The 12,886-nt window shown below is 41.0% G+C and overlaps 1 protein-coding gene across 2 annotated transcripts in view; it reads right to left on the bottom strand.

Moving 5' to 3' along the window:
* Positions 1–12,886, bottom strand: part of LOC143943111 (putative N-acetylated-alpha-linked acidic dipeptidase) — a 232,883-nt gene that overhangs the window by 36,858 nt on the left and 183,139 nt on the right. For both annotated transcript variants that reach the window (XM_077464673.1, XM_077464672.1), the window contains 2 exons: positions 11,380–11,632; positions 7,525–7,606 (listed from right to left, as the gene is read on the bottom strand). In XM_077464673.1, coding sequence (XP_077320799.1) covers positions 7,525–7,606; positions 11,380–11,632 — 335 coding nt within the window. The remainder of the gene's footprint in view (positions 1–7,524; positions 7,607–11,379; positions 11,633–12,886) is intronic.

Genomic DNA, 12,886 nt, shown 5'->3' with positions numbered 1-12,886 from the left:
TCTCAATTGGATTTTGGTCTGGACTTTGACTGGGACATTCTAACACATGAATATGCTTTTATATGAACCATTCTATTGTAGCTCTGGCTGTATGCTTAGGGTTGTTGCCATGCTGGGAGATGAACCTTTGCCCCAGTCTCAAGTCTTTTGCCCAGTCTTTTGCCCCATCCATCTTCCCATCAACTCTGATCAGCCTCCCTGTCTCTGCTGAAGAAAAGCATCCCCACAACATGAGGCTGCCACCACCATGTTTCACGGTGGGGATGGTGTGTTCAGGGTGATGTTCAGTGTTAGTTTTCTGCCACACATAGTGTTTTGCTTTTAGACCAAAAAGTTCAATTTTGGTCTCATCTGATTAGATCACCTTCTTCCACATATTTGCTGTGTCCCCCACATGGCTTCCCGCAAACTGCAAATGAGACTTCTTATGGCTTTCTTTCAAGAATGGCTTTCTTCTTGCCACTCTTCCATAAAGGTCAGATTTGTGGTGCATACGACTAATAGTTGTCCTGTGGACAGATTTTCCCCCCTTAGCTTTGGATTTAAGCAGCTCCTCCAGAGTTAACATGGGCCTCTTGGCTGCTTCTCTGATTAATGCGCTCCTTGCCCAGTCTGTCAGTTTAGGTAAACAGCCATGTCTTGGTAAGTTTGCACTTGTGCCATACTCTTTCCATTTTTGGATGATGGATTGAACAGTGCTCTGTGAGATGTTCAAAACTTGGGATATTATTTATAACCAAAACCCTGGTTTAAATGTCTCCACAACTTTATCCCTGACCTATCTGGCATGTTCCTTGGCCTTCATGATGCTGCTTGTTCACTAAGGTTCTTCAACAAACCTCTGAGGGCTTCAAAGAACAGCTGTATTAATATTGAGTTTACATTACACACAGATGCATTCTATTAACTAATTTGGTGACTTCTGAAGGCAATTGGTTCCACTAGATTTTAGTTAGGGGTATCAGAGTAAAGGGGGCTGAATACAAAGGCCCACTACACTTTTCAGATATTTATTTGTAAAAATATTATGTATGATAATTATATTTATAATATATGAAAACCATAATTATAATTATAATATATTAAAACCATTTATCATTTATTTCTGCTTCACAATTATGTGCCACTTTGTGTTGGTCTATCACATAAAATCCTAATAAAATACATTTACGTTTTTGGTTGTAACATGACAATATGTGGAAAATTTCAAGACACTGTATATGTAGTGTGGTATGAGAGGTATTGGTGTTTGTACTGTCTGATGTTCATTTGCCATTGAAAAGTATGTCTGTTACTCCAAAATACAAAGCATTGTGGTGCACTGAAACGCAGGTGCACAGGTAATCTGAGTTTGAGTTTTTTGAAGACTGAGGCCACGTACACACGGGCGGATTGTCTGCCCAACTTAGTCCGCTGAACCGTGTTTCAGTGGACAATCCGCTCGTGTGTGGGCTTCAGCGGACTTTTTCAGCGGACAGTCTGACGGACTTTGTCTTTCGGAATTTCCGTAATTTTGTCCGTCCAAACTTGGTTTTGTCCGTCCAAACTTGGTTTCAGCGGACAGTCCGCTCGTGTGTAGGCAAGTTGGACGGACTAAGTATGGCGCATGCTCAGAAAGGATTTACACGGCCGAAGGTTGCATTGCAGTGTATTGGACGTCGTTTTTCTAGTCCCGTCGTACGTGCTGTACACGTCATCGCGCAAGTTTTCAGCGGACTGTCTGTTCATCGTGTGTGGTCAAGTCCGTTCATTCAAAATTTGGACGGACTGTCTGTTGGATTGTCTGACGAACTTAGTTGGGCAGACAATCCGCCCGTGTGTACGCGGCCTTAATGTCACTGCAGTGCACCAAGGTGCATACATGTATTTTCATATGTTGCAGCAATGGGCGTGGTAACTTGTGTGTTGCTGCGCTGCAACAATGGGAATCCAGAAAAAACAAAATTAACTAAACAAATATACATAACCCCCCTCTCGTCCCAAAAAAACCTTATAAATAACACTTCTAAAATTGGAAATATCTTTTTTTATCTCAAGCTAATTTTGGCTATCAGCACAATGAGCAAAGTTGAGTGTTTCCATCACTACAACATTTCACCAACTGAAAATATATTTTGCCAAAATAACCCGCACATACACTATATTACTAAAAGTATTGGGACACCTGCCTTTACACACACATGAACTTTAATGACATCCCAGTCTTAGTCTATAGGGATCAATATTGAGTTGGCCCACCCGTTGCAGCTATAACAGCTTCAACTCTTCTGGGAAGGATGTCCACAAGGTTTAGGAGTGTGTCTATGGGAGTGTTTGACCATTCTTCCATAAGCATATTTGTGAGGTCAAGCACTGATGTGGACGAGAAGACCTGGCTCGCAGTCTCCGCTCTAATGCACCCCAAAGGTGTTATATCGGGTTGAGGTCAGTACTGTGCAGGCCAGTCAAGTTTCTCCACCCCAAACTCACTCATCCATGTCTTTATGGGCCTTGCTTTGTGCACTGGTCCAAATCATTTGCTGGAGGGGGGGGGGATTATGGTGCTGGGTTGTTTTTCAGGGGTTGGGCTTGGCCCCTTAGTTCCAGTGACGGGAACTCTTAATGGCATGTACACACGATCGGAATTCCGGACAGAAAAAGACTGATGAGAGCTTTTCATCGGAAAATGTGACCGCGTGCATGCTCCATCAGAATTTAGCTGTTTGAATTTCCGCCAGCCAAAAATTGATACCATGTTCTCAATTTTCCCAACGAAAAAACTTTCTATCAGAAATTCCGATCGTGTGTATGCAATTCCGACACGCCAAAAATCACGCATGATCAGATTCAACTATGAGATGGAAGCTATTGGCTACTGGCTATTGAACTTCCTTTTTCTAGTCCCGTTGTACGTGTTGTACGTCACCGCGTTCTAAACAATCAGAATTTGGTGTGACCGTGTGTAGGCAAGACAGCTTGAGCGGAATTCCGTCAGGAAAACCATCAGAGCTTTCGTGTGTATGTGGCATTAGGCATCATCATACCAAGACAGTTTGGACAATTTCATGCTCCCAACTTTGTGGGAACACTTTGGGGATGGGTCCTGTTCCAACATGACTGCCCATCAGTGAACAAAGCAAGGTTTTTTATACCAAATGTGAGTGAAATTTTATATAATAAAAAATCTGTATTATAAGGATATACTATACTATATGACTATTTGTATCCTATATGTTTCCATTGGAAGGGAGAGAAGGTGAAGTGGAGCCTGTGGTTTTAGTGCTGTGTCATCGATCATTACAGATTTGTTTGGGATTTATCCCTAAAGCGCTGTTGCTTTTTCATGAGTTTGAAGGCCATTTGATTCAGTAAGCACCCAATCTCTCTCTTCCTTTCTTCTGGATTCCTGAGGTGTTTTTTTTCCGCAAGCTCAGTCCTATTGGAGCTTTGGGCGCACTTTTTGGAAACACCGTCACTTGCACGAACTTTTATTTGAACACTTGAGCACAGATTGTTTTTCAAAAGACAGTTGTTTTTGTACACACTATTGAATATTGTTTTATGCTTATATTATATCGCTGCACTTTATTTATTGATGATTTGTATAGGTTTTCTGTATCTGTGAACCTGGGTTACAAGCTTTTTTTGTTTTCTTTTTATTTGGCATCTGTGATACATTTTGAATTTCTAGATGACTGGGTTCTCACACATGCAGCGACGGGTGCAGTTGTACACAAACAAGAGTAAATGATACTTGGGCTGTTGCACCCTATCCTCCATGCTGGGGAAATTAGCCTTACTGGCTGTCAAGGACAAGAAATTCACAGCTATGAAGGTTATGCTAATTTAAGTAACAGTGTGCTTTCCTGGAGGGAAACTCCTCCGTGCAAACGGGAATAGGGGAATAATATGAAATGCAGCATGTAAAATATAACAATAGCACTGATATTTCCTCTCTCCCAGGTCAGGGGAGATGTTATGATTTTATAACTAACAGAATGCCGGTTAAAGGTGAAACTCCAGATAAGTGTAAAAACACTAATAATATAGTTATGTTATTTAAAATAATTCAATGTATATAAGATACAGCAGCTATTACTATCTGAATCTGTCTTAATTTCAACCTTTGCCATCCCTCACATTTAAGCCTTGTTTACACTTGTGATTGGGGGAGTGCATTTTTAATGCCCCCCAAGCCGCAAAGGCGGCCATACGGGGGTATACACATGCTGCAGCAAAAATGATCTCCCCAAAATTACTGTCTGCTTAAAGCAAGTGAATATACACTGGGGTTTATTTACTAAAGGCAAATTCACTTTGCACTGCAAGTGCACTTGGAGGTGCAGTCGCTGTAGATCTGAGGGGAAGATCTGAAATGAGGGGAAGCTCTGCTGATTTTATCATACAATCATGTACAAGCAAATATGCTGTTTTTTTTGTTTTTTTTCCTTGCATTCTCCCCCTCAGATCTACAGTGACTGCACTTGCAGTGCACTTGTAGGGCAAAGTGGATTTGCCTTTAGTAAATAAACCCCACCACGTTCAAGTAAAGGGAGCTATGCCACAAGCGCCTCATGGTGGCGCGTTTTTTTTTTCAAATAACGTTTTATTAATTTCCAGCGGTTGCATAGGAACACAAACAGTACAGAAGTACAGGCACGGTTTTTTAGCGGTTAAAATAGGCGATGAGGAAACAACATAACGCCTCCTCACTGCATCTACTCAAAAGTGTCCCACTGCAGATCACTCTCCAGAGGGCAAAGCAAGTGTACATTAGCCCTGACTGGTAGAGGCAACATTGAAAGCCGATTAGGCTCAGCTGCATGCTCCTGCACTGACAGGGTCCATGGTGGCAGGGCAACAAAGCAGAGTGAGTAGAAAGGACTGATTGGTGTTTTACTGTTCCTTTATTGTCCAATCAGCAGGATACAGAGGAGGGAGGAGGTGACACCACTATAGACATCTGTGTTCTAACTTTTTTTAGATTATTATTTGCAGCTTCATATCTTATTTACAAGGCGTACAAAATGAGTAGTTATCTGACTTTTAGGATTGTTGGATCCTAGTATCTGCCCACTCCCACTTGCTACTTTGTCATGACCCATGCAGGTAGAGACAATGCTTGAGCTGCTTCCATATCGCTGTAATTACAGACGACAGCTCCATGGAGAGTCTTTCTGAAGTAGTCAGGGTTGCACAATGAAAAATCTTCTATTACAACTGTCTGCAAATGGTTCTGCTGTCAGCTTATACACAGTCAGTCTAATCATAAGGCTTTTCTGGCAGCTTCAGACATTACACAATTCAACTCCTGAGTCTCTTCAATGAGAGGAACATAGCAGTATGGAGGAAGCCTAGACTTTACTGGGCCATAGCCATACTGCAGATTTTCACAGCTCTAAAATGTTAGTGCACATTATGTAAGTGATTTAATTGAGCTTATGTAAGCCCTATGATGGACCTTTTTTGTCCACCTATTTTTTTAAATGTTGCACTTAACTTATTCCAGCTTGGTCTTTATATGCCCTTTGTGGCCACACGGCTTTCTGTCTCAACTCTCTGATGCTGAAGGCCAGATAGGATTGTATCAGTTATCATTTGGGTAAGCAGATAATAGTTTTGACAGGATGAATGTTATTTATATAAAAAAATTGTAAAAACCTCTATATTGTATTACACAATGTCATTTTTTTGGTGATTATTTTGTGTATTTTCTCTTTCTTCATAGTTATCCAACTACTAGTGTGCTACAAAGTACCCTGAAGAAGCCATCACTGGTAAAACATGTCAGGAAAAGACACTTCAGTACAAAATGTCTACTTAAAATATATACAGTAAATTGACCATATTCTGATTATGTGCACTTTTATTATTATGTTTTTATCATGAACTAATTAAGAATTTGTAAATTTTACTATTTTTGTTCATCTTGGTTTTTGGCACCGCTATAATCCCATCATCCTCCTATTTTCCATTTTCTGACAAGAAGACCAGTCACCTCAGACATAGTATTGCAGATTTTTCCTCCCTGGACGACTGGAAGATGATCCTACACAGGTAATGACTTCAAAAATAATTTTCCAGGACCAAGGTAAGTAAAAAAAAAGAGGGTCTCTAAAGGTGTGGGTGGAAGGTTAGTCAAAAAATTTGAAATAAAATGACTTCCTAAATTAAAAAATGACTTCCTAAATTAAAAAGTGACTTCCTAAATTTAGTTTTGGGCAGTAAACAGCCAATGCTGATTTCTAGTCTCATAGTCTGCTGCCAGTTGATTTCTGGAAATAGATGTGAGATTCCATAGTAATGCTGAGTTATGAATATTTTTGTCCCCCCCGGCCAACCAGTAGGAGGTTTAATGCCACTGTTTCATGCTGGGGGAGACCATAAATATTTTGGGTAGACTTTGTGAGCTCCCTTTGACCGCTTCAGGTTCTGTATGGATTTGAAGGGGAACCTCCTAAAAAATAAAACATGGGGCCCCCCAAAAATCCATACCAGACCCTTATCCGAGCATGCAGCCCAACAGGTCAGGAAATGGAGGGGAGGAACCAGCGCCCCCCCCCGAACCATGCCAGGCCGCATGCCCTCAACATGTGGGGGTTGCTCTGACCCCCCCACCCCAAAGCACCTTGTGCCAGTGTTGACAGAGACAAGGGCCTCTTCCCCACAACCCTGGGCAGTGATTGTGGGGGTCTGCTGGCATGGGGCTTATCGGAATCTGGAAGCCTTATTTAACAAGGGAACCCCAGATCCCACCCCCCATGTGAATGAGTCGGGGTACATTGTACCCCGACTCATTCACCAAAAAAAGTGTCAAAAAGAAATAAAAACACACAGTTTTTGACAACTAATTTATTATGTCCCCCCCCCCCCCCGATGTAAATCCATCGTCAATCACGCTGCACGCAGCACCACCGAACCCAAAAAATTAAATATCCGTCTGGGACAAAGACTAACTGCCGACTGCCTTCTCCTCCGTCTGACAGTCCTTAAATAGGTAAGGTGCAAGGGCACCCGGTGGCACCGTACCCCTGTAACGTAATTGACCGGTGCATGCTGGGCCATCAACGTCAGAATGTACCGTATGCTCATTCACATGGGGGGGGGCAAGATCTGGGTGCAGAGACTCATCGGTTGTCAAGGACATGGTGCCCGGCCTCCCAGTCCTCTCCTTAGCAACCAGCTATACACCACGTGTTAGAGAAAAAAAACAAAATGCAAAATGCAAGAAAACTGCATGCAAGAAAACAAAAAAAACCTGGTTTTAAAAATGCACTGCAAAACGAGCCTGAAAACCGCATCAACTGCAACCGCATAGATGTGAGCCTAGGGTAAAGGGTCTGTATACACAGGCCTTTTTAGGTTTTGATATGCATTTGTGAAGCGGGTTGGGACAAACTGGAAGCAATGCCTTGATTTGAATCTTATGGGGCAGTATTCCTTTGCATTTATTGCTATATTGGGAGACTTTGCTGCTGCCGCCTTGTAAATTCTTTCTGTTATATGACCATATAATCCATTTATATAGACAGCTGAGATACTCACTTCTTTCTGTTTGCTTTGTCTGCCTTTTCTTGCAGAGCCTTAGCTGCTCTAAGAAATCCTTCAACTGCATCCTTTACAGGATCTAGAAAGTACAACAGAACTTAGAGGTATAGTGTTATGAACAAACTAAATTGTATATAAAGTGATCTTGCGCAACAAAATATATTAAAAACAATTAAGGTAAAAATCCCAACATGTAAAACCCACATATGTGTATCCATGTGAAATAAATAAAGGGTCACAAACAGATAAATCGATGTGCAAAATAGCAATAAAGTGTCCGCAAGTATATCTCAATTGGTGAGTGAATAAAGGATCACATACAAAAAAAACAAAAAAAAAACAAACTAACCTGCAGTCTACTCATTGAGGTTGATTTGATAAAGAAAAATAGGCTGTCCACTTTGCATAGGGAATTTGTACTGTGCAAGGGAATTTTCCCCAGAGCTGTATGGTGACATTTTAGTTGGCAAGGAAAACCCAATCACATTAAGGCCTCATACACACTGGACGTTAAAAGAACGTTATAAAAACGGCAGTAGCTTTGCAGTGAGTTTTTCAACTTTTTTCTACTTTTTTCAATGTTCTTGCAGTAGCGTTTTTTAGCGTTTATTAGCTTTTTTTTGCGTTTTTGCAATAGTGTTTTTTAGCTTTTTTTTTTAAGAAAATTATTATTTTTTCTTTCAATGGATCAAAAAAGTGAGCACCGTTTTTGAGCGTTTATCGACATTTATCAGCGTTAGAGCATTTTTACAGCTGAAAAACGTCTCTTAGAACCCACTAGTTTTGTTTTTTTACTGCTCAAAAAGGCCTCTGCCCAAAACGACTGATAACAGCCTATGTGTGCATGGACATATAGGATAACATGATGGAGAGTTTAATGACTGTAGAAAAAAACGTCTACTGCCAAAAACAGCTGCTGTAAAAACGTCCAAAAATGTCCAGTGTGCATGAGTCCTAAAGAAAAATACAAATACAGCATTTTTACTTGCACATGTTTGGATGATGGAAATCAGTAGAGCCTCACCTTACTCATTAACCTATGGGGGAAATTTCTTTGCAAAGTGCACAACTTTTACATTGAGGCTAAAATAAATTATTAATTAGTGATGAGCATAAAGGGACCTTTCTATACATTTGAAAATATCCACTCCAAGGAGATCCCATTGGTTTGCTTTTGTATGATGGTACTGGGCTGGATAGTGGCTCACAGCAACCCATCAAGGCATTTTAAGAAGCCTCGTGACCCTTAAGAGATGGACTTAATATTGTCTTGGGTTGAAAGGCACATCCTTGCCTTGTCCATAAGTAGACAATTTGCAGGTGTGCTTCCTCAGCCACTAGCTTGTTCCCAATGCAAGGGAACGGTTTCTTCACCCTGAAGTGTTGCTGGACATCTGTCACCATAGGGGCATGCCAGACATGGATCTAATGGCATCCTGTTTCAACACTAAGGTAGACAGGTTCCTGACAAAGACCAGAAATCCTATGGCCTTTGCAGAGGACACACTGGTGACCCCATGCGATCACTTTTCTCTTATAAACACCTTCCTTCCAGTACAGATTCTTCCTTGGCTTTGCAGGATTGATGTGGAACTTGGTATTCAGACATCCTCCTAGGATACTCTGTGAGGGCACTTCCCTAATGACCTGAACTGCTGTCTCAAGGTGTCTTCACAGTGGCTGGCTTTGATGGTTTGACAGTTAAGGCCCAGGTCCTGAAGGGCCGGAGTCTCTCTGATTCCAATATTCCTATGCTTCTAAAGGCTAGGAAGTCAACCTTATGGAATGTCTATCATTATACATGGAAGGATGACCCTAGACAAATATCTGTTGGGCATATCCTGACTTTTCTCCAGTCTGGACCAAATCAGCACTTGACTTGATTACCCTTGGCCTTTCAGAGACCTTTGGCCACTCACACTCTGGTGAAGACCTTTTTTAGCCACTTAAGGACCGGGCCTATTTTTCAGATTCTGCGTTTACAAGTTAAAATCACTTTTTTAAATTAAATAATAAGACAACAGTAAAGTTAGCCCATTTTTTTTATATTGTGAAACAATGTTACGTCAAGTAAATTGATACCCAACATGTCATGCTTCAAAATTGCACCTGCTCATGGAATGGCAACAAACTTTTACCCCTAAAAATCTCCATAGGTGACGTTTAAAAATGTCTACAGCTGGCCACTTTTGAGTTACAGAGGAGGTCCACAGCTAGAATTATTGCTCTCACTCTAAAGATCACGGCAATACCTCACATGTGTGGTTTGAACTCTGTTTTCCTATACGGGATATGCGGGTGCGACTTACGTATGCATTCGCTTTTGCCTGCGAGCTCGGCGGGACGGTACGCTTTAATTTTAAGTTTTTTTTCTTAATTGTTTTACTTTTTTTTTTTTACAAGCCGTGTCTCTGGTGACTTTATAAAGAATTTTTACTTGAACAAAATGGTTTTGAGACCTAACGCTTCCTTTCCTCCTAAGGTGGTCTCTTGTTTTTCCAGGACATCATGCCTTCTCTTTGTCTGGCTCCAAAGTAACCTAAAGAGATTTCTCTTTACTTTTTGGATGTGGTGGGAGCAGCCATTGCTTCTACCTGAAAATCAGATAAGCTTTTTCTTCTGCCCACAGGCTCTCACCAAGGAGTGCCTTGCATCTTATTCCACTATTTCTAGGTGAATAAGGAAGCTTACACTTTGAAGAGGAAGGTTCTTCCCTTTCCTGTTAGGGCTCACTTGATCCATTCAGGCAGTACCACTTGGGCTTTTCAGCGCCAGTCATATGTCTCAGATTTTCAAAGCTACAACCTGGTCAGTGCACAAATTTGTGAATTTGTGAAACAGGCAGATATTCAGGCCTCTGCTGATGGCAGCTTCAACCATAAGGTGCTTCAAGCTGAGTTCAGGACCTTATTTTATTTGTTTTTGGGCCTGTTTGCATTGTTGCTATGTTGCCCACCACTCACAGTTTTATTACTCAGGAATGTTCCACAGTCAAGACTTAAAGGAGACTTTGTCCTGTACTGTACAATGAAGAAATAAAGATTTTTGACTTTTCTGGTAAATCCTTTTCTAGGAGGATAGTACAGGGCAAGATAATACCCTCCCCACTGTCCTGGCACTTTATTTTAAGGCTTGCTACAAAACTGAGGATTGCTGGGAATGGGAGAGGTTATATGGGACTGTCCTACAATTCCGTTTGCCAGGGTCCAATCACCTGAAGGTGGTTTATATAACCAAGGGTCTATGATTAAGGGAGCCCTTGTTCTGTACTCCAAGAAGAAGATTTTACTTGTAAGTATAATCCTTTTATTTCTTGTCCTGGAGTCACAAAGGGATCTCCTTATGCCGCTTACACACGACCGGACTTTCCATCGGAATGAACTCTGATGGACTTTGATGGAGTTCCGACGGAGTTCCGCTGAAATGGACTTGCCTACACACGATCACGCCAAAGTCTGATCGCTTAACGCTGATGTACGACGGGACTAGAAAAAGGAAGTTCAATAGCCAGTAGCCAATAGCTGCCCTTGTGTCATTGTTGGTCCGTCGGACCTGCATACAGACAAGCGGTTTTCTCTATAAGAACTGGTTCCGGCGGAAAGATTTGAAACATGTTCTATTTCTAAAGTCCGTCAGATTTTTTCAACAGAAAAGGTCAGATTAAGCCCAAACATGATCAAATTGTCCGACGGATTTGTTCCGTCTGAACTTTGCTGTCAAAAAAAAATAGACGACTCACAGAAAGCAGTAAAAACTTCACATATACAGATGTTCTAACCCTTCCGTACTGTAATAAACATAAAAATAAAAAAGGTCTTGGCTGGAGTTTGGCACTGACATCTTAATGCTTACTCAAAGATAGGTTATGTTCCTGAAATGTACGTCCATAGATGGTTTGTAATTCACTGACAATTGACTTTAGTGTCTCCGCATACTGCAGACAGTCAAAATTCAAGATGACATCATCAGCCAGATGTAGAGCTAATTCACCCCAAAGTCTTCCAACAGCTTGATGATACTTAAATCCTCGGTCCAAAAGACGTGACACCAGATCCACTGTTTCATAAACAGAATGATACATGGGATACGAAGCTATAGTATATTTCTGGAATTGAAAGCATAACATTTTCAGAATGTAACAGAAAGTCCTTAGGAAAGAAAAATTATTTGTTCAACTGTTTTAGTTTTAGATCAGATGAAACAGTTACAGAGGAACACTGTCTTATGTATTATGGCGCGTACACACGATCGGACTATCCGGCAGACTTAATCCGGCGGACAAACCACCGGACTTTGCAGCGGAGGTCCGCCGGATAGTCCAATCGTGTGTACACGGCATTAGGTTCAATTCAAACAGCATTAACACGGATCTGTTTGAATGTAATTTTTACATTTTATTGGCTCTGGTTGAAAATAATCCTGGTTTGTGGTGTGTAACTATGTATCCTGATAGGTGTTTGCCATTGGTTAACCATCAGTCCATAATTAAACTAAAATCAAGAAAAATATAATAATAATAATAATATATAATATAACACACCCTGTAGTGCTCGTGCTCATAACATTCAGTAAAGTTTGCACTTGGCAGTTTTAATAAATCAACCCCATTGCATTCTGACAAGGGTACCCCCCCCCCCCTCCCAACCTGAATATACTGATCATCCCAAAGGTAGGAGCCGGAACATGTAAAATGTAGCATGTTCCAAAGGTGAACTTAGCCCCTCAGGGTTACAGAAGCTCCTTCCATCTCTCCTCTTCCTGTGTCAAAAACAAGTTCCTCATTATTTTATTTTATGCTTTTTTCATACAAAGAAAAGAATTGACACTGGAAAAAGTAAAGTGTAAAATGTACACTAAAAATGATCAATCATACCATAAAAAGGAAAAAATACAACAAAACATTTTTGTTTTATTGAAATGTTGCCAATGGCAAAAACAGTATATCATTAATGCTCAAATCATGGCGCTTTATCTCTTCTCATTAGCACACTACTATTGACAGTTGGGAAAAGTCTTCCATAGCTGTACAGAGCTGCCTCGTACACATGGTATGATTGTTGGCAGGGGATTGTCTGTTGACAGACTGTTGTCCTAAAATCTTACCGTTAGTACGCTCCTTTTGACAACTGTTGTCCAACTTTCAGCCAACAATTGTTGGATGACAGGCTAGTAAATTTTCGGCGAATGGTTTGATGTCAGATTTTCGCACTGTCAGTACACAAATCCGTCACACAAAAGTCGAAAGTACAAACACACATGCTCTGAATCAATGCTCACCAAACACAAAATTAGCAGAAGGGGCCAAAAGGGTGGTGCTCAAGAGCTGAAATTCCTTGTAGTACGTCACTACGTTCATGTT

This window comes from Lithobates pipiens, unplaced genomic scaffold (assembly GCF_037356315.1).
Source record: "Lithobates pipiens isolate NorthernLeopardFrog02 unplaced genomic scaffold, aLitPip1_a1.2 Scaffold_30, whole genome shotgun sequence".
Classification (NCBI taxonomy): Eukaryota; Metazoa; Chordata; class Amphibia; order Anura; family Ranidae; genus Lithobates; species Lithobates pipiens.
This window is presented reverse-complemented; position numbering and strand designations above follow the sequence as displayed.